General features: G+C 34.6%; 1 protein-coding gene and 1 long non-coding RNA gene across 5 annotated transcripts in view; one reads left to right on the top strand and one right to left on the bottom strand.

Annotated features, from left to right (window-relative positions):
- The window catches only part of LOC141424194 (uncharacterized), a 58098-nt gene extending 44834 nt beyond the window's left edge, over window positions 1-13264 (top strand). Inside the window, exons 2-3 of the long non-coding RNA XR_012449161.1 lie at window positions 11061-11230; window positions 13182-13264. This is a non-coding gene — a long non-coding RNA (uncharacterized lncRNA). The remainder of the gene's footprint in view (window positions 1-11060; window positions 11231-13181) is intronic.
- Window positions 1-23177, bottom strand: part of Cwc27 (CWC27 spliceosome associated cyclophilin) — a 203475-nt gene that overhangs the window by 29676 nt on the left and 150622 nt on the right. The window contains exon 12 of one of the 4 annotated variants that reach the window (XM_074077407.1): window positions 16985-17775. The exons of the other annotated variants lie outside the window; for them this stretch is intronic. Within the exon in view, the coding sequence (XP_073933508.1) occupies window positions 17771-17775 (5 nt within the window). The 3' untranslated portion in view covers window positions 16985-17770. Of the gene's footprint in view, window positions 1-16984; window positions 17776-23177 lie in introns of those variants that run through there. 4 annotated transcript variants of the gene reach the window in all.

Consider the following 23177-nt stretch of genomic DNA (forward strand, 5'->3'; position numbering starts at 1 on the left):
TTGTGTCTGTACTGTCATTTAACTTTAGCCATTCTAGTGGATGTGAAATGGTATCTTCTTATGATTCCAACTCTCATTTTTTCTGATGACGAATGATATTAAACATTTTTATGGGCTTTACTGGTCATTCATATATCGTCTTTTCAGCTGTTTGTTCAAATCTTTTGTCCATTAAATTTTTGTCTTATTAATGTGTTGTAAGAGTTAAAAAAATATATTCTAGGCATAAGCCCCTTGTCGGATATATAGCCTCTCAGTCTGTGGTTTACCTTTTCATTTTCTTGAATGTCTTTCAAAGAGCAAAAGTTACATTTTATCAACTTTTTATTAATATATTAATATAAATAGGTTTTCATATTACCTAAGAAATCTTTGCTCTAAGTTCACAAAAATTTTTCCCAATGTTTTCTTTTAAAAGTATAAAATTTTTAGCTCTTTTATTTAGGTATACGTTTATTTGAGTTAGTTTTTTGTATGGTAGCATTCAGATTATTTATTTTTCTTTGAAGATATCAATCATTCCAACTCATTGTTTAAAAAGGCTTTTCCCCATTGAACTACTTTGGCACTGTTCTTGAAAAATCAATTGTGTCTGTTTCTGGACACTGTCTTCTGTCTTCTATTAAGTTTTCTGGACTACTACTTTCATTAGTCTACGTCTCTGCTTCTGCCAGCACTATACTAAATGGAGAACAACTGAAACTGTTCCCGTTAAAGTCAGGAACAGGACAGAGATGCCCACTTTTTTTTCTTTTTTCTTTCTTTCTTTCTTTTTTTAAAATTGTTGTGCTGGGAGTACATTGTGGCATTTACAAAAGATCTTACAATTTATCAAATATATCACACTTGATTTCACCCCTCCATCATTCTCCTTTATTCTTCCCTTCCTCCATTCCTGGAATAGCTTCAACAGGTCTCATTTTTCTATTTACATACATGTGTTTTGCACTATATTCAGCCTCCTATATCCTTTCCCCCAACTCTTCTCCCCTCCTTCCCACTGATATCAACCCTCTCCCCACAGGACCTGTTCTGCACATAAATTTTAAAATCAGCTTGCAATTTCTTAAAAAAATCTGCTAGGATTTTGACAGCAGCTGCAGTGAATGTATACATTAACTTGGAGACAATTGCAATGTAAATGGTATTGACTCCAATGAAATTTTACCACTTAATTTGTCTGAAATCAGGGAAGATATGTCCTGATGGCTTGAGCCATCGAGTAGAATAGTGGTGCTGGTTGTGGGATAGGGGTTATTTGTTATCATTTTTGTAATTATTCTAGGATCAGTATACAACAAATAGGAATGTTTTGAAACAGTAATGGCAGAATGACTGGCTGATATTCATTCTAGAAAAAAGTAACATGATGCAGCAAAAACAAAGAATAAGCAGTTTTCACAGAATGGGAAACAAAAAATCATAAAAATGACATAAAAATACGGGAATATAAAAAAGGACATATGAGCAACATAATTCTTACATGAAGATTCAATGACTATATCAACTAACAGTTCCCAGTCAAAATGGGTTAACTGGTCAAAGTTATTATTATTTTTTTTGTGGAGTTAGTGTTTGAACCCAGGACTTTGTGCTTGCAAAGCAGGAACTTCTGCCACTTGAACCACACCTCCAGTCCATTTTGTTCTGGTTATCCTGGAGACAGGGTTTTGCAAACTATTTGCCCTAGGATCATAGGCATGAGCCACTAGCATCTGGGGTCAAAGTTATTTGTAAAAAAACAAAACAAAAAAACCCCCAACATTTTTTATAATGGAAAATTTCCAACACAAATATACAGAGAATAGTATAATGAACCCCCTTTACCTATCACCTACTGTCAACAGTTTTAACCTAGGGACAATCTTATTTAACTCAGAAAGTATTCTCAAGGCATCAAACAAGCACTCAAACCAGGAACCAGGAGCTCATGTTTCCTCTAGTATGTGTATGGGAGAGAACATGTGCTCTTGGGTTGCATTACAGAAGGGACCAGGAGCATGGTTTATAACAGACTCTGAAGAGAGACTGATCTGAATTCTGGTTCTCCAGTTACTACAAGTGTGACATAGGCAAAGTTGTATCATCTTTCTGTGTTTCATTTCTTCAGTAATAACATGAAGATCATAATATGTACCCAACTTGTAGATTACATGAAACACTGATACATGATGAATACTTAACAAACTAATATTATTCTGTTCAGATAAAAAATGTTAAGATACCAAAATACACTCATATATAGTGTACACTTATAGCACTATATATGTTTTTCCTTGACTTTGATAAGCTTTAAAGGAATATTGAAGTTGGGACTATCTTTATCTCTTTCTCTCTCAGTACAAATATACTCCTTTTATATGATGGAATTTACTTTGATAGCGGGAAAGGGAAAACTATAATTTTGCTAGACTATGAAGATTTCTACATTTGAATGGTGATAAGGATTCTTCATTAGGGATGCCCTTAGATATGGTAAATATTTTTATTTCACTTTCTTCCTGCTTTCCCCACATTTTATGGAAAGGTTAATTAAGACAGCTTTAGCAAATCACTTTATTTTCTCAGTATTTATCAACTATATTCTTCTTTTTATATTTTCTATTCACAATAAAGAAAACAGAGGCATGTAGTTCAGATATACCTGAACATATCTGTCCTGAGAATATCTTCATATTGTAATACTAGCTATCCTTATTAAGTGTATAGTCAGAACTAGCTTCATAAATGTGTTGTACAAGGTGGTGACCAGCAAGCATTTATAAAGGGAGCAAGATTCACTTATAAATTTTAGAATGTGTTTGATACAATCTCTGGTAGTAGGAAGTAAATTTAAAATGACAAAGAGATTTACGTTCTTTAACTGATGTGTAAAATGGATGGCAAAACCTATTTTACCTTGAAAAATGTTAAGGAAATAGCTGAGTAAAACTGTAGGGCTTTTCATAATTTCAAAGATTCCAGATAAAATAGCTAATGTGATTTTCTCTTTTCCTAGGGTTGAAATACTGTTTCCACTTACATCTATTCTACCTCTAACTACATTCATTCTTAGCGAAGCTCCAGCTTCACAATTTTCAACAGATGAACTGAGAACTACACAGAATTCCAGAATGCCATCCATCCCTCAACTGCTAAACCAGCTGTCATTTGACAAAGTCTTGTTCTGTAATCTTATCCTGACTGTAGTTTTGTCTTTTGAAGGGAGAACTGTGTAAAAACTAGACTTATACCCCTCTGGTCATTAATGAGACTGTTTTGACTTCAACACAACAGTTGTAATGAAAGTTAAGAATTCAAATACTTGTTGCCTCAGGGTTGAATGGGTAAATCACAGGTAAACCCCATCATTACATAGCTGTAAATGTTCTGCTACTCCTCAAGTAAAAAATGCTTTAAAAAAGATTTACACATTCTTTACTTGCTCAGAAGTTACATTTTTAAATTGCAACTATCTTTTGGTTTGATTACTTGGCTGTATTCTGGAACTTTTAATTTGATTGTGGTTATTAATCATTTAATCCCAATTTAATTTATCTTTTTAAAGAGATAATGTAGAGGAAGGAAATTGTTCCACTGATTGCCAATTATAGATGGACTAGAAAGAGTTGAAACAACTGAATTACCCAAGATTAGCATTTGGGAAGGACAGATGGTTAGGCAACAGATCATTTTAAGGTGCTTGCAATCTGCCTGTTTCAAGAATACACAACAGTAGCAGTAACACATGTAGCACATCAGCTTGGGTTGGTTTTATCTTGTGATAATTTTTTCCCAAACAGTTATAAAATAAAAACATGTTTTTTAGAGTACTAATGAAGGGGAGCTTGATGCTACTTTGTGTCTATATGCTTGCATGAAGAATAGTTGATTTGATGCAATGCCAAATAACTAAGATAAAATATAGTACTACATATTCCATAATAGATGTTTTTTTGACATAATAAAAAGGATAGATCATATCTTACAATTTATAAAGATTTTCTGAAGTTAAAGTTCATAAACAAAATCAGTATTAAGCTAAATATTCCCATAGTAAAATATTTACAATCTTTTTTATTAACATTTTTACTAGTATATATTAGCTATACAAAGGTGTTTCATTGTGATACTTCCATATGTGCATATAATGTACTTCAATCAAACTACTTAACATCTTTAATTCTTACAAAAGCAATTTCTCTGTCCAAACAGATATTCATAATGGCTTCACAGGAAATGAGACTCTCTCTTAGACATAGTCAGTTTGCCAAGGAATTCCATCCACTACATCCATAAGGAAAAAAAAAAAAAAAAAAAAAAGCCACAATTGACAGTGTTCATAGAAATTCCAGGTGGCAAAGACTCATTAGGTAATTTGGCCTACTCATTTGGCAAAGTTTAAAAATGAAAGCCAGGTTTAGATCAAGAATTAAGGTAATAAAATTTAGCTCAGGAAGATTAATTCAATGCAGCAAACTGTTTGAGGTCAGAAAGGCTAGGCATTAACGTTTTTCACAATGTCTGTCTTTCAGTTCTTTACCAAAATGGAAAATGTACTAGGCAAATACAGAATCCAGTCAAATTCATGGTATATCACTTTTTTCTAGAAAGTCATAAATCTAAGCCATCAAGTTCAAACAAGTCTTTGCTTATTGCCTTAAGATATGCTCATTGTCTGCTCTAGCTCTTTGTTTTGTGGGATTTTTAAAAAATCTTTGCTAGCTATACATCAGACAAGGGACTAATAACCAGAATATATAGGGAACTCAAAAAACTAAACTCTCCCCAAATTAATGAACCAATAAAGATGTGGGCAACTGAACTAAACAGAACTTTTTCAAAGGAAGAAGTCCAAATGGCCAAAACACATGAAAAAAATCTCACCATCCCTGGCCATAAAGGAAATGCAAATCAAAACCACACTAAGATTCCACCTTACCTGTTAGAACAGCTATCATTAAGAACTCCACCAACAACAAATGTTGGCAAGGATGCAGGGGAAAAAGAAACCCTCATACACTGCTGATGGGAATGTAAGCTAGTACAACCACTCTGGAAAACAATATGGAGGCTTCTTAAAAACTAAACATGGATCTGTCACATGATCCAGCAATACCACTCCTACCTGAAGGAATGTGACTCAGGCTACGACTAAGGTGCCTTCACATCCATGTTTATTGCAGCACTATTCATAATAGCCAAGCTATGGAAACAACCAAGATGCCCCACTACTGACGAATGGATTAAGAAAATGTGGTATTTATACACAATGGAATTTTATTCAGCCACAAAGAAGAATGAAATTTTGTCATTTGCAAGTAAATGGACAGAACTGGAGAATATCTTAAGCAAAGTTAGTCAGGCTCAGAAGGCCAAAAAAATCGCATGTTCTCCCTCATATACAGATTACAGACCTAAAACAAATGCAGTAATATTATTGGATGTGTGTCACACACTAAGGGGATAACACGCACAGGAGGAATAGGGAAAGGGAAGAAAATAAAAAACTTGAATGTGGTTGATGTGCTCACTGTAGAGGAGCAAATATAGTAATCTTAAACTGGCAGAGGCCACTATGGGAAGGGGCCTAGGAAGTAAGTGAAGAGGTCTGGTAGAGATGAATTAGTGTGGGTTGTAATACACATGTGCATGGAAGCAATGCTAGGAATGTCTCTGTATAGCTATTTTTATACAAACTAGTAAAAATGCTATGTCTTTCTTATTATCTCTTATGTTTTCTTTTCAACAAAATTGGAGAACAAGAGGGCAGAACAGGTTCTGTCTGGAAGTGGGGGCGGGGGTGGGGGGAGGTGGCCCAAACAATGTACACACATGTGAGTAAATGCAAAAACAATAAAAAAAAATCACTTTGTTTTAAGGATTTTTTTTGCCTTCCATCTGTTTTCATTTCTAGCCAAAATGAACAGGCAAACAGTTTAAGAATAGCTGTGAGGGCTGCTGATCTTTCACTATATAGACCTATGATAACCAGGATTAAGCCTGCCGAAGGTCCATGTGGACTGCATGGAAACTGCAACTCAACATTTAAGTAGTACATAGAGCCAAATGCATTGACATCCACTACACAAACTCAACTATGTAAAAAAGCTGGTCAACTCTTCTATTTCCTAACTGGTTACATCAATTAGTATAAAGTATGATTAACTATGAATAATCACATGACATTCATTTTTCACGTTTTATTTGTCAGACTGAGTAATTTCCTTAGCTCTGTATGTCAGTTCACTAATTCTCTTTCCAGTTGTATCTAATCAGTTTTTAAACCACAATATGAGTCACTGACTTTAATAACTATAGTTTTTAATCTAAATTCTATTTGACTTTTAAAAAATTCACCCACTCTTTTCATAGCTTTAGTCATTTATTATGATTTTTATTCTTTAAAAAAATCTATTTATTTATTTAAAATACACTTTTATTGTGTGTTTTAGATTGCTCTTGGGATCCTTCTGCTTATGTTAACTCATCAGTTCTCTTAAATGTTTTCTATGTTTTTACTGTGAGTTTATTTTCAGCTAAGGCTGCATCTTTATCACATTCCACAGGGATTCCTGGCACTCAAGACTGTGTAAAGGTTCCTTTGAAGAGGTTTTGCATTTGTTTCTACAAGACAATCAAGGGTTTCCATTGGTTCAGGGCCATTTTTTTCCAATGCTAATTTGTTAATTTGATTTCTATATCATATAGGTAGTATACAACCAGACTTTAAGGCCATGTCTGTTAGAAGTTTAGGGTTTTTTTTGGGGCAGTATTGGGGGAGGAGTTCAGGGCCTTGTGCTTGTTAGGTAGGCACTCTATCACTTGAGCCACTCTACCAATCTGAGGTTTGATCTTTCTTCTCTCCCCTCACCCATCCTTCTTTCCTTCTTTAATAAGAGACTTTCCCCCTTCTACATACCTCTGAAAATGGCAAGCTTCTGTGTGGCCTTCCTGACTAGGTGGATAGTTTCTTTGCTTATTACTTCTTTAACCCAAAGCCAAATTTTCTATACAAAGTGTGAGATTAAAACTCTAGCTTCTAAATATTAGATCTACAACTGGGTCCAATATCTCGCTGGACAACTTTAGTATCAGCAGTACTCTTTTATGTCCTGTTTCTAAAAATTCTGTTAGAATGTCCCTAACCTTTCCCCTAGAAAATTTTCATGTGAGTAAAAGTTATGTGGTAATGACAGTAAACAAAATTTGAATAACAAAAGGGGAGAGACTTATTTGATATAGAAAAACATTACTGTTACTATGTGTAGTTGTATCTTATTATACATTCTGCAAACTACAAAGTATGCTTTAATCAAAATTCTTTAAAACAGCAAATCTTAATTAATTTCAGGAAAAGTGCCAGATTTGAAAATCGCTAACATTGCAAGTACTCAGTATATGCCAAATACTAGCAGTTGAATTACTTGTTTAATATTTATAACCAACAACCATATGAAGGCATGCTAATCCCACCTTTTTTGATAGGTAGTAGTGAGAGATGAAATAACTTATCTCAGGCATTATAAACCTGAGAGTATAAACTGATGTAGTCTGGTTCTAAAGTTCAAGCTCTTAACTAGCTTAGTTATTTCTTCTTCATGCTTGAGAAAAAAAAGAAAACCTAAAAGAAAAAATTTTCATTGGGCATAAAAAGGCATTAGGTAACATATCAATATCCTGGTGAAATAAAATCCTATTTTTTAAAAAAAGGACCTTAAATTCCCCCTTGACCAGAATATATGGGTTAGGGGACACAGAAAGAATAAGAATAGCTAGCCAAACATTGGGTTTATTCCAGTAATTTCAATCCAGAAAGAATTTCTTACAACTTTTTCTTGATTTTTTTTCCCCTAATCACATTTCCCCTCATTTGAACATTTCAAACACACCGTAGCCCCTAAACACACTGTGCCTGAATCACCTCCTAGGCCGTAAACTCACAGGGCAGGAAATGCCCTGTTTGTCACTTAACATAGATCTTGCATATTATTATCTGCTCAACAAATAGTAGCTAAAGGACAAATGAATAGAATGATCATTTTTAGGTCTTGAATTATAAGTGTCTAGAGTCACCTCATTGCTTTTCCTGGATGGAACAGGTAGGTCCCAAAGGAGCTTTCAGGAATTAGACTACAGATACTTTTTCAATAGATAGTTGCTTAATTACATTGAACTATAAGGAACAAAATAAATTCTGACCTTTGTTAAATAGAGGATAGAGTAGTTGGTGAAGTCAACTAAGTCAGTTAAGGCCCCCGGGCACTGGGCTTTCAGGGTAGGGACCAGTAAGAAATGCAGTCATTCTCCTTTACCCTCTCCCCTGAGGAGCTACTGGGAATAAATGACATATGCCCATTTTTCAGTCAGAATGCCTTTTCTTTTGGTTGCTTCTTTTAAAGAAAATTATGGAAATGATTACAATGGGAGTAGTCTGTGACATTAAAATGACAGCCTACATGCAATATATCCTTAACTATCATTTTTCATAATTACAGCTTATAATACTTATTGTGTGACCAGAGGTTAAATTCTTACTAACTTTGTTCAAAAGATACTTGTTGGGGCTGGGAGATGACTCGTGTAGTAGAGCATTTGCCTAGCAAGTGGGTTCAATCCCCAGTACAGCAAAGAAAACAAAAATTTTGGTTAATATCTTCAAAAAGTGAGTAAGAAAAAGCCAGACATCCATGTCAGTGAAATTGAAAAATGAAAGCTTATTCATAATAAAATTGTTCAATGGGGGGAGATTCTTTCTGTACATATGTATATTTATAAAAATTAGGTAGAAGGATGCTAAGAGTTTGTTTCTGAATTATGGACTATGATAATAAACCTACTATTTATTCATTCTGTAACCAATTTTCATTTTCAGCATATTTTCATGCTAAAAACGAAACAATCCTGGCTCCATCTGGTGGTCAGTAAGCTGCTGCAGCTTCATGAAAACTGCATGTGGATTGTAGGGGCTACCTGAAATTTAGTTGAACACTGAAGTATGCTTCAACAGTGATTACCGATTAAGTGTAATCTAGTCTAATTTAGATGGAAGTGTTTTTTTTTTCCCTTTTTATAGTTGGTCCTTGCTTTATTGTTTCATATGATTTCAGGATTTAATTCTTGTTGACTTTTTTTTGGTAGTACCTAACTTTGAACGCAGGTCTTGGTGTTTGCCAGGCAGCATTCTACTGCTTGAGCCATGCTTCCAGCCCATTGGAGTTTAATTCTTCAAATAAAAATAATACAGAATGTTTTCCTCTGTGCTTTTCTATTAGATAATTTGAGAACTGTGCAGGTAGCAAGTTATTTCACAGACTAAATAATAGCTAAAATTTACCCAGATTTTCAGATTGGATTCCATTTTGGAATACAAACTATACAAATATTCACTGATTTACAGCTGTATTTTCCATTAGACCCTTTGAAAAAGTATAGCTTGAGGAAGTTCATATATAGGAGTTCTGCATATTTACATTCTAACAGATGCTTTATCTTGATTTTTAAATTCTATTTGAGGATCATGTACAGAATCAAAATATGAAATACTAGTGTTAGATGTTTTTAGGCATCAACAAGTTAACTTTACAGATGAAAAAAACCAAGGTTCAGAGAGGTTAGGTAATTATGCTAAGCTGGGAATATCAGAAACTAGGATTTCTGACAAGCCAGTGTTGTGTCCTTTCTATACATATGACCATGTGTACTTTCTCTTTACAGTGTATACTTACATCAGTCTAATAACAACTTTGGAACTATAATTTATTTATTTTTGGTGAAACTGAGGTTTGAACTCAAGGCTTCATACTTGCAAGGCAGGCACTCTATTACTTCAGCATGTCTTTAGCCCTTTTTGCTCTGGTTATTTTGGAGATAGGGTCTTGCTGCTTTTTGCCCAGGCAGGCCTGGACCTAGATCCTCCTGTTTAAAGCTTTCTTTGTTGTTGGGCACAGGCACAGGCCACCATGTCCGACTTTTTGTGGTTGAGATTGGGTTTTACAAAGTTTGTTTTGCCCGGGCTGACCTGGAACTACAATCCTCTTGATCTCACCCACCCAAGTAGCTGGATGACAGGCCACAGCACACAGATATTGGTTGAGATGTGGCCTTCTAAAGTAGTTGCTAGGGCTGGCCTTAAACTGTGATCCTCTTGATCTCAGCCTCCCAGATAGCCAGAATTATGAGTCTGAGCCACCAATGCCAGGACAGAATTATATACTTTACAGCACAGTGTGATCATTTATGAAGTGGAATGCATCCTTAATATAATTATTTCCTAATTAGGAATTTTCTCAATTATACTTATTTTCCTTTAAGATGTTAGAGATTTCAAAAATTTATTTTAAAGCCCCACTCTTAGCCAAATATAAAGTTCTATCTTATCTTTTCAGGAATATATTGCTTTGTTGAGTTTATAAATCAAATAGCAGTCATATTGGTAATAATTTACAATCATAATACTATGCAATTTAAGCTACTATAAAATATTATACTAAAAAATGAGTTCAATCTTACCGACCATATTAAAAGATAAAGACAGCCAGTGTGGTGGCTCATGCCTTTAATCCCCGTACTTGGGAGGCTGATGAAGGAGAATTGCCAGCCTGGGGCACAAAGCAATACCCTGTTTCAAAATCTCTGCTAGGGAAGCAGCTAAATCGTAAAGTGCTTGCCTAGCATGCTCTCTAGGACCTGGGTTCAGGGTCCTGTGCTCTTTGATTCCTGTCACTACAACAAACAAAACAAAACAAACCATCCTAACAACCAACCAACCAACCAACAGAAACCCCAGAAGAATTTAAATCATCAGTAGAGACAGGTTTAGAATAACAAAAAAAGTTAGTTTAAATTGAGCTTAATTGTCTTATCTTTTACTAAAGAGTAGAAAGTAACTTTGTTAGATAGACTCTTCTCTATTCTTAACAATGATTTCCAAGGAACAACTGCAATATACAAGTGATTACTGAGGATTATGATAATTACTGAAGGACACAGTTTTTTTTTTTTTCTGGGGACTCCCACTTCCTACTATTAGATGTAGTCTGTTGCTCCTCTTTAACTTCACCTCTTTTTGCCTCTCACAGGCTGACTGATGTTACCCCCAGGTTACTCAACAGAGCACACTCCGTCCTTCTCCAGATAACCCACAAGTCTTGCAGCTTGATGGTCATTTTGACAGCATCCCCTTGTTGAACTATCATTCTGGATGTAGAAACTACAAATTATGCACAAAAGTCTTCATGAAGCCAACCAGGTAGAAAACTAAGGAAAGAATAGCTACCTAAAGTTGCTTAAGGCTATGATTATGTCAACAAATTAAATACTGCAGAATATCCCTGCTTCTAACAGTACTTAAAAGAGGGTTGTAGCATTTTTGTAATAAACTCATGTGATAATATTCTCCAAGTAGTTACAAAAGTTTACAAACTGGTTCAAATTAGTCCTGAAAATACTTGTAAGTGTTATATGGCAGAGCCTTTTTGTGTCTCCTACGTGATTGTGGAACTTGAAACAATACAGTGGCTTCTAAAATATACATACTACCTACTGCTAGCACCAGTTAGGCCCTGGCATGTCTGCGATATAATAGTGTCCTGTGGATGCTTTCCCTCTCCCCCTCATTCTGTTACAACAGAAGGGGCAGTCTTACCCCTATTTTATGCATGAGGAAGCAGAGGTTCAGGGAGGTTAAATTTCTTACCCCAGTTTATATGGCTAATAAATGATAGAGCAAGGACTTGAAATCAGGGTTATCAGACTTCAAAGCCCACACTTTTCCTCCTCTGTTACACAGTAATAGTTACGGTTAATGGGAGGGAGTAAATAATGTGTATGCATGTGTGAGAAACAATGACAGTTCCCAATGTTAGACGTTTATACATTGGACAAGAGATAAGACACACAGTATTAGCTGCACGGTAGAACAAATGTCCTGATAAAATATTTAGGAAATGCATGCAGAGGAGGGAGAGGAAAAGTCAAGCAGAGAAAGGGGCAGCACAACTAGGTCTTGAAGGAAAAACAAGATTTAGCTATAGCAGGTAGAAGGGACATCATAATTAAGGTATGAAAGCAACACATGACCAAGAGGAAAATCATTCTTTGAAAATGAAGAGTGGGTAAATAAGGTGGGGAATAGGAAAAGAGACAAAAAGTCCACGAGGGCCAGAAAATCTATGAATTACCAGACTTTATTTTGGTAAGCATTGAGCAGCCAGTCACATTTATCTTTCTGATCTATACTGCAATGAAATCATTTATGAGTGTTTGTAAGCCATTTATAAAACTAAATGAAGTGTGTTGAACCACTATAGATTGTTACATTATTTGAACTCATTTCTAAGAATTTTTTTTTGGGAGGTATTGGGGTTTGAACTCAGGGTCTACACCTCAAGCCACTCCACCAGCCCTTTTTTGTGATGGGTGTTTTTGAGATAGGGTCTCTCCAACACTATTTGCCCAGGTTGGCTTCGAACCAAAATCCTCCTGATCTCTGCTTCCTGAGTAGCAGGCATGAGCCACCAGCACCAGGCATTTCTAAGGGTTATTTTATTACAGTACTACTAGCTTGAGTTAGTCTCCTGATATCCACAAGTCTCTTAATCAATGAACAATGCATTCCTGAGTAATTCAGAGTGTGTGTGTGTGTGTGTGTGTGTGTGTGTGTGAGACAGAGAGAGAGAGAGAGAGAGAGAGAGAGAGAGAGAAAGACATTGAGATTGACTCTAATAATTTTAGGAAGGAATTGTGCAAAATATCCTGGTAAAATTATTTTTTCATACCTATCAGAATATTCTAATTTAAATTAAAAAACATATGTAACAATTGTAAAGCACCATGGCTCAGAATTGTTTACCTGCCTTGAATATGTTCTCTTCTGAGGTACCAGATTCTAACCAGATTCTAGTTCAGACTGTACTCCTTGGCCCCAGCCTCTATGTTTAGTGATACCTCTAACAAAATAAATTTTGATATGGAGTGAAGGTTGGAAAAAGGTTACCAAGTTATGCTTCACTTGAAGCACACTTATGTCTAAATGGGTTTTTAGAACCTGAGGTTGGAGGGGAAGTTGGATTGGGGGGGGGGAGCGTCATTCTGCTCAATTTTAGTGGTTAAAGCTGTGAATTTTAGGCTAGCACTCAGTCTGCTGATTCTGGCATCCAGTTAACAGGTCATGTTGCTTGTGGTTCATTTTATTTTTTAAGGAAACAATGCTTTGCAGTTTTACAGTGGAAAGAATATTGGACAGAAGTTCTGATTCCTCCTCAAATCTACTAAGTTAGGGTAAGTACTAAATATCTTTGATGCTTTGGTTTCTTCATTCGCAAAATGGAAACTATAATATTTGTTTAATCTACTTCTCAGGATTGTTGCAGAACTAAATGTAGTGAAGCATTCGACAAATCTTTGTAAAGCATTCGTGTTATATAAATATGAGGTATCATTATTTGGCAGTGAATATGAGGCACTGTATTTTATGTGCATAAGTGACTTTATAGTTATGACTCCTCTCAAATAAGTAAATCTCATGTGAAGAAGCCGGGAGTAGATACAATGTTTTTCATTTTAGTCACATACTTGGTTTGAATAAAAACTTTCTGTATATTGAATCCTATTTTCAAAGCACCACTAATCTTATAAGTGGGAGACGTGGAAAATTCTTTAGTGAACTATGAAAATTTATATTTCTTATAAATTTGGATGCTCAAATATAGAACTGCTTATCATGGGGTTTTACCTATAATACTGAATTTATTTAAAGAGCAAACAATATTTGCTGGCATGCTGACATGACTGAAAATGCTTTGCTACTCCTATCTTTTGCTTATAGCTACTACTTTTATTTACAGTGCTTTCCACGTGCCAGGCAGTATGCTAAGTGCTTTAGGCCTAACAACTCACTTAAATATAACGACAAAGTAACTACCACTGCAAAGGCAAGGGTTTTACACTTGGAAACCTAACCTTTTGGTCAAAGCCGAAAACTGTGGAAAAGTGTGATGAGTGAACATCATGAGTTCTGACTGAGAAGGCCACCAAAGTTAGACTCACGAGTGTGAGCTTCCTTAGGGCAGAAAGAGCCTTTCTACTATTCACCATTTTATGTTCAGAGCCTGGAATAGTGCCAAGCTCTCTTGCACTTGATAAATACTTGAGTGGATGAATTTTGTTTTATAAAACTAAAGTGATTTTTCAATGGGAAAGAACTGAGAGAAAGACTGGAAAGCTGGGTGGGGTCATGTGTGCCTATAGTTCCAGACCCAGGCAGGGGGCTCTCTTGACCTCAGGAGTTCCTGGCCAGCCTGAGCAACACAGTGAGACTTCATGGGCCAGAGGGAACAAGAAAAAGAAAAAAAGGAAAGAGTGGAGGGTTGACAGGGATGAAGCAGAGTAGGCTGAATAACTGGTTTTCCTTGTCCTGAACCTTGAAGAGCTGTGATCAGCACGTGGCTTTTTTAGGCTTACTGTACACACCTTTCTTATCAGGTACTGAAAGCCAAAAGAATGATCAAGAAACAATAGATATAGAGTGCTCATCCAGGTGACTTGTCATAACAAGTTAAGGTCTCTGAATTATATACTATAAAAACATTTTCTGAGGAAAACAAAAAATTTAAAGACTTTTTGTTTAGAAATGGCATTAATTAATACTTTAATGTAGAGGATTATTTGGGTTTGCCTGATAAATTCCATAAACTGAATTCATCACTAAAGCAATCTTACACTTTCATTCTTGGTGAAGTGAAAATTTTCTCACCCTCTTATTTTGGATTAGAACATAATTACAGACACATTCTCACTGATTAATTTTTTTTTTTAAATCTTTGGCTTAGTCACTAAATAAAATGAACACATTGAGTGGAGTGGGCTGAATATTTGTGTTAACAACTACACATTCTATTCCCAGCTCTGTTACTCACTGGGGTAAAGGTCCAATCTGCCTCACAATGGCTCTGTGTCTATTTTCTAAAATGAGAAACACATTATTAATTGTGTTGTCTTCAAGGTATGTAGTGAATTAACTCACGTAATATATTGTTAAATTACCCAGAATAATAAGAACGTGAATAATAGAAAAATAAGTAAGCCAACCTTGAAAAATATTTCTGAGAAGCTGCGTCTACTGGCTCCTTTCCCAATCATCTTCCCAGCACCTTCACAAGATACATACCACAGACTAGCAAGATCTTTGGCAGTAGTAGAGAAAATGTTGCAACCATTTTCCTTCAACTACAACCAAATGGGTGAGAAAAAGCATAACTGTTCTTCTGTAAATGCTTCATATGACAACCTAGCACAGCATGGAATAAAGTATAAAGAACTTCTCCAGAGTTTTGTAGAAGGGAAAGTACAAAGACTTATTTTTGATGTTATTTTTCTATAGCAGACTCAAGTCAGTCTCCTGAAGTCTCAAATGATACTGCAACTAGGATGTACAAAATTAAACCACAAAAGTGGAAAAAAGAGAAATTAATGCTGTTAATTCTTGGTTTGGATTATCTGAAGGGGGCCAAACTATAAGGCTGCTTCTAAAGAGAAGGTATAGCAATACAGTATCTAGTATGCATGGCCAAACAGTAGTAAGACTACAGACTTCATTGTCTAAGGTGCTCCAAGAGTGTATGATATTCTGTCATTATGCCTTAAGGTACTATAATGAAGGAAAGAATAAAAATGATGGAATAAAAGATTCAATGTCCCTTCTACTCTGTGTTCCAATTTATTGGCACACATTTGTATATGCTTTACTCTCTGTCTGAAATACTATTACTCAGCTATCTTACTCACCTGAACCAGTAGTCTCAAAAATTTGTATAAGGGCTTTCTAGTGCACAAAATCAAAAGAAAATGTTAGAAATCTATTTATTTTTAAATTTTTATTGAATCTTTTAAACTATTCTTTTGATAGCATCTGTTAAAGTACACAATCCATAGTAGTTTACAATACACATATTTAGAAGTACTTGCATAGGAATCTTAAATACATTTCAAAAATACATATATTGGAAGTGTTCAAAACATATTTTACAACCCAACTGTTCACCAACTGACAAATTATAGTATAGACATAAATAGAATATTATTTGATCATAAAAAAGGAAAGAAGTACTTGATACATGGACGGACCTTGAAAACATACTAAGTGAGAAGAAGCCAGTCACAAAAGACTATGTATCACATGATTTGTCCTGAACAGAGAAGTCCATAAATAGTAGATTAGTGGCTACCAAGGTCTGGAGAACTGGGGTCTAGAGCTGCAACAGGTGACAGCTTTTGAGATCATGAAAATGTTGTAAAAGAGATTGTGATGATGGCTGCAAATACCTATGATTCTACTAAAACTATTAACTCCATAGTGAATTGGTGAATTATACGTATGTGAACTATATCTCAAAAAAAGCTCTTAAAATAAAAATGACTTTATTATACAGGTATAATAAAATATTTTTGGAGATCCCTGGTCTCAATAACAGATAATTCTATTTGAGTTACTGTGTCTGGAAGCTACATTGCCTTTTGGATTAATTGCCTCTCCTTTGCCCTTTTAAACCTTTATGAGAACATATTCTATTCTATATTATAACTGATACTTCATCTACTCCTTCTGCTAAACTATAAACTTTATATTCTTACTCACATCCTGGACTAAAGTGATTATTAGAAGGCTTAAACACCTAAAAGTAAGTAAAAGTATTAGAACAAAATGTGGATGAATATTTAAACGATATTGATCAGATATGCTGGTCATCAGGTAAATATATGTCATGCAAAATGTCTAATAGTAAATATGCTATCATAATACAGAACCCACAATGTTCATAAACGACCTAGGAAGCAATGGTAAAGAGAATACTGAGCTTATTAAAGTAAGAAATAGTATTAATTTTATGCAAAGCCTTCCAAAAAAAAACAAAAGAAGAAATACATTCTAACTTATTTTATAAGCTAAACATTATCCTGATGCAAAGTGCATACAAAGACATTACAAAAAAAAAAACCTCAAAACTATAGACTAGTAGATTTCTTGAGGAAAATATCCTTATATAATGATAGATGTAATAGGTGCAAAGACACTTAACATTTGTTTTTTGCCAGTGAATTCAACAACACATGAAGAAAAAAGAGATAATGTATCAAGTGGATTTATCCCAAGGATGCAAGATTGGTTTAACATTAGAAAATAAGTCAATATAATATGCCACAATAAAAGACTAAAAAAGAAAAATCATATAATCATCTCAGTAGATATAAAAGCATTTGACAAAATTCAACATCCATGTATGATAAAAGCACTCAGCAAAACAGGAGTAGAAGGAAACTTTTTTCACTAGATAAGAGAATATCTATAAAAACATTAGTTAACATTAAATTTGATGGTGAATGACTGAATACTTCCTCTCTAAGATTGGAAACCTTGCAAGCATATGCACTTTCACCACTTCTGTTCCGTAAGTCCTACCAATGCAATAAGGCAACAAAAACAAAACAAAAAACCCTGAAACACACAAAGCAAATTAGGTTTGTAAATAGAAAGTTCAGAAAAAAATCTCAAAGAATCTACAAAAAAAAGCTACTAAATTGTATGGATGAGTAGACTTAGCAAAGTTGTAGGATTTAAAGTTAATAGACACAATTCTGTTGTATTTCCATGTATTGGCAGTAAACATTTGAAAACTCAAATAAAACATACTACTTACAACAGTATCTTTTTTTTTTGGATAGGACTGGGTTGGAACTCAGGGCTTCATACTCACAAAGCAGGAGATCTACTGCTTGAACAGAATTGTCTTCACTATTCTAGATCAGCCAAGACAATTTAGAAAAAAGGGCAAAGTTAGAGAATTTTTTTTGATTGAGAGACTAGTTGATTTAAAGATATAAAGTTAAATTAACCAATGCATAGAGAAATGATTCAGTGTTCAAAGATGGATCCACACATATATGGTCAATTGGCTTTTAATACAGATGCAGAGGTTATTCATTGGGGGAAAGGATAGTATTTTGTCTTTTCAACAAATAGGACTGGGACAACTGGGTATCCATATGCAAACAAAACAAAACAAAAGAAACCCCAACTTAATCCTTACCTCACAACATATACAAAAAACTACTTAGCTCACTCATGAACCTAGAAGTAAAACTTCTAGAAGGAAATATAGGAGAAGGTCTTTATGGTTTAGGATTAGGTAAAGATTTCTTACCACACAAAAAAACTGAGAAGAACAAAAGAAAACTACTGGGTACTGGATTACACTAAAATTAGAATTCTTGATCTTTGAAATTACTTTTAAGAAAATGAAAAGGCAAACCACAGACCAAAAGTATTTGTAAAACATATAAAGAACTTTTATCTAAAATATATAATGAACACTTTTAAGAAAATAGCAAGACGACAAATAACTCAACTATAAGAATATGACAACCATTTACAAATGGTCAAAAGATTTGAATAGGAAGCTCACGAAGGAATGGCAAATAAGCACATGAAAAGACGTTCTGCATCACTGATCTTCAGAGAAATGGAAATTAAATCACAACTATAATGCCATTATACATTCTCTAGAATGGCGTAACACTGATAATACCAAGAACTGGCAAGGATCTGAAGCAAGTAGAACTCTTCTACGTTGTTGGGGGAATGCAAAATGGTATGGACACTTTGGGAAATAGCTTAGCAGTTCCTTATAAGCATACCAGCACCATATGACCCAGAAATTTTATTCCTACATATTTACCAAAGAGAAATGAGTGGCAAAATGCTCATAACAACTTGTTAGTAACAGTTAAAAGCTGGGGAAATAACCCAAATATCCATCAATTGATAAATGGATAAACATAGTACAGTATTCACACACAATGTAATATAATTTAGTAATAAAAAAGAACAAACTGATACAGAAGATGAAAGCATTATGCTAGGCTAATAGAAACCAGACACATATTGTACAATTCCATTCACATGAAATTCTGGAAACAGCAAAACTGTAGCAAAAGACAGCAGATTTGTGGTTGTCAGGTCTCTGACTGAGGGGAGGGGGAAGATTAATTGCAAAGGGAACTCTTTAGGATAAGAGAAATGTCCTATGTCCTAAATGTACTGCAGATTATAGATCTGTACACTTTTGTCAAATGTCACTGAATAACACACTTAAAATTAGCGAATTTTTTAAGATAGAAAGTAAACCTTCAAAAAAGTGATTTTTAAAAGCTACCATACTTTGTCTTCTCCATTATGGAAAATAGCAAAGTAATTCAAACAGCTAAAATGATACTGGTTATAATTCTCATTCCTCTGAACTCTGCATTGGGAAATTTTAATTTCATAATTATTTTAGTTAATTTCCTTACCTTTCCAGTCAAGGATTTTTAGCTCTAGTAAGTATTCAAATGTTTGCTGAATTAAGAAATGAACAAATGAATACTTTATGGGGAACATTCTAGTAAAATGAAAATTTCTGCAATGTTCAGTTTTTCAGTGAGGCAGAAAAGGATCAGAAAAACACTCATATGTATATGTTAGATAGATATCATAGATCATTACAGTAACAATTTATACAATATAGTTATGTGATGCTTAATGATGAGGACAATTCTGAGAAGTGCATTGTTAGATAATGTCATCATTGTTCCACATCATAGAGAATACTTACATAAACTTGGACCGCACGGTTCATGTGATGTGGTCTCTAATGTACATGCATCCTTTGTTGACTGAAATGTTATGTGGTACATGCCTATATAGCTCAGTATCATTGTGATTTATTCCATATCTGTACTATCAATAGAAATATAATGAAAGCCACAAGTGGAATTTAATTTTTTTCTAGCAATTACATTAAAAATACAAATGTACCAAGTGAAATTATAATAAAAATTTACTTCAATATATAAAAACACTGTCACTTTAAGATGTGATCAATATAAAGTTATTGATGAGCTAGTTTATATTTTTTTGTTTTAAATCTTCAAAATCTGGTGTATACTTTATACATATATCTTAGTTTAAAGTTCACACATTTCAATTTATATTAGAATCACCTGTAGAGCTTCCAATGGTACTGCTGCCTGGGTCTCACCCTCTGGCCTTTGGAATTTCTAGGTGATTCTAATGTGCAGAAAAGTTTGAGAACAGGACTGGGGGAATGGTTCAAGTGGCAGAGTGCCTACCTAGCAAGTGCAAGGCCCTGAATCTAAACCCAAGTACTATCAAAAATGAAACAAACTTTGAGAACCATCAGACTAGTGAGAAAGGAGGTATGAGGAAGGACATCTCAGAGAAATGATCTTAAGCAACAATTTGAAGTTTGAGGCTCAGCAGATAGAGAAAACTTTCCAAGAAGAGGGAGCATAAAGGTAAATGTGAAGTAGATTTTTATGTAGAAAAATTTAGCCTGTATGAATCCATGGTAAGAGATGGGACTACTGTGGAAGGCAAAGAATAGCTTATGAAGGGCCTTGTATGCCACGCAAAGGACTTTATCCTGTAGGAAATGAGACACCATTAAAGAACTTTATGAAGGGGATTGACACATGATCATGTTTGTGCTAAAGAAAAGCCACACACAGAATGAATTGGCAGGATCTGAGATTAGCAACAGAGATCTGTTGGCAGCCTGTTAGCAGGTTGTTAAAAGAGTCCAACAGAAATGCTGTGGCAAAAATGGTAGGATATAAGGCTAATTAGAAACCTGTAGGATGAGGGGTGGTGTTTGCAGGAGAAAAATACAAAGAGGATATCCCAGAATTCTGCAATCTAAATCTAATTCAATTCTCTCAGAAAAATATACAAATATTAGGTCCTTATTGAAACATGATGAATTATGTTCTTCTCTAAACATGTTTCTAGGTATCTAGTCAGTGAAATAATTCTCAAAATAATCACTCTTAGGTCTTGTAATTTACACTCATTTTAAGAAATTGTAAATGATTTAAAACTTTGCTAAATAAAATAATAATTTCCTTGAAGTAGTGTTTTCTACATTTCCCAAGGTTCTTAAAAGAAAAAAAATCATATTTAAAAATCTAAACAAAATCAAAGTTGTTGCATAAGGCATCATGAGGTCTAAGATTTTAAAAGTCTCCACAAACAGTAATGTCTTTGACCATATTAAAGCTAGTGGTTTTCAAAGTTCAACTGTTTTCTGATCCCATTTCATCAAAATTATCTACTACTCATAATTTTTTGCCTAACATAGGTTATTTCTTCTATGGAATCAAGTTTCTTTAGATGATTGCTAAACTCATGTTACAGAAATGAAATATGAACAATCTAATCTGTCCCCTTCTCTCTAATCAGACTCATTTCATCATTCACCTCACTTAGTGAGGAAGCTTTTCTAAATACCAGCTCTCAGTGCTTTGCATGTCTCTGTAGTTCAATTGCATACCACATTTTAGCACTTGAAACATTGCCTATTAATTATGAGTACTGCTTAATTATGACTGTTAACTATTAAAACTTTTGTATATTTTCTGAATAGTTACAAAATGCTTATTTTACATGAGTTAGTTTTATTCTATCCAGCACATACTAGCTCCTCTAAAAATAATTGTAAATATCGTGTGGATTACTTCTGGGGTTACCAGACTGCTAATAGACACTTATTCTAACTCTGTGGTATACGTGATTTACTCTTGGTATTGTCTACACTATTCCATTCCATCAAACAAAAAATCTGATCCAGACACACTGCTGATTTCATGACCTACCAGGGAATTACTACCTATAATTAAAAAACAAGTAAACAAAGAAACCCTGCTGTATTCTCTAACCTAGAGACTAGGCCTGCTTCTAACATAAGCTGTGAACTGACAGAATAAAAGATGTCTAAAAGGCTCACGAGTGGTCCAGAGCAGCAGGATAATGGTGAAACAAACACTGAAGATGACGCACCTGCCTGGAAACTCTCTCCATCTGTGAGTACTTAGCAGAACTAGCAAGGACCATAATAAATGCACAAGATTCAAAGTTTGCAGATTTTAACTAAAACTTTTCTGATTTGACAGAGCTAACTTGGTCATGTAACACAGATGGTAACTCAGTATGGTTGACTTTTAATGTTCAGAATGACAGTTATTCTTTGGGACACAGTGATATGTTTATAAGGCTCTCCCCAAAGCTCTTTCCTGAATAAAAAAAATTACATATAATGCCAGATTTCTTTCCACAATGAGGGGAAGCCCATAGGGAATATGGGCTGCCATTTCTTGCTTTCTAGATCACCGTTCTTGATGAGCATGCTACCTAACATTTTCTGAAAGCAAAGCATATCCAGTTATATTAATAACTAGTGAAATAGTACAGATGATAACAGATTGAAGTCTTATTGCCTTATTCTGACTGGTCTCTAAACTTATTAAAAATGATGTTTATATAAAGATCAGATACAAAAGCTTAATTATGAATCATTTTGTCAATGAAAATGAGAAGACATATATTCTTATCCGAACGACTCAACTATTATCAGAGAGATGCTGAGATACTTTCATGGAAAGTGTCACCTCCAGCACGAAGGTACAGCTAAATTAGACTGGACTTCAAGCAGAAGCACAGGCATATACACAAACACGGAAGCAGTAAGAAAGCTATTAGCCTGCTTACTGGTGCTTGGATGGTATGCATGCATACCACCCCCCTTGTTCTTTATGTTACCAACAGCTATTTAGCTGATGGAACAGTGTTGACAGAACTTGAACTGGTGCCAACCCTACTGATGAGAAACAAGGTGGGACCAGTGCTGGCTGGAGAGAATGTTTCCTTTTTAGGAAGCAGCAAAAAGATGATACATGGAAATATGGTTGGAATGGACTATCACAGGTTGCTGATACAAGAAATGTTGTTAGGCTTTAAAAAAAAGAAAGTCAAATAAATGGTCAAGAAAATACTCAAACCCTTATAGGAAAAATATGTCTAAATGAAATAATAAATGGTCATCTAGATATGTATGCTAGCAACTGAGATGAGTTCTAATTGGTATAAGATGCTGTTTGGGCTTTTTGTATCAAGCAGATTAAGCAAAAGAAGAATAGGGAAGATAGAAATAAATCCTAGCCTATTGAGAGGCCTGACTACCTACTATGCCAATCAAAAACATATTCAACCTATGATGTTAATATAAGAGTAGAAGGAAATCAAATTGCTTGTCTAATTGCAGAAAAGAAGAAAAACTTGAGACAGTTTACCAAACTAATACTATGGG

Source organism: Castor canadensis, chromosome 6, assembly GCF_047511655.1.
Source record: "Castor canadensis chromosome 6, mCasCan1.hap1v2, whole genome shotgun sequence".
Classification (NCBI taxonomy): Eukaryota; Metazoa; Chordata; class Mammalia; order Rodentia; family Castoridae; genus Castor; species Castor canadensis.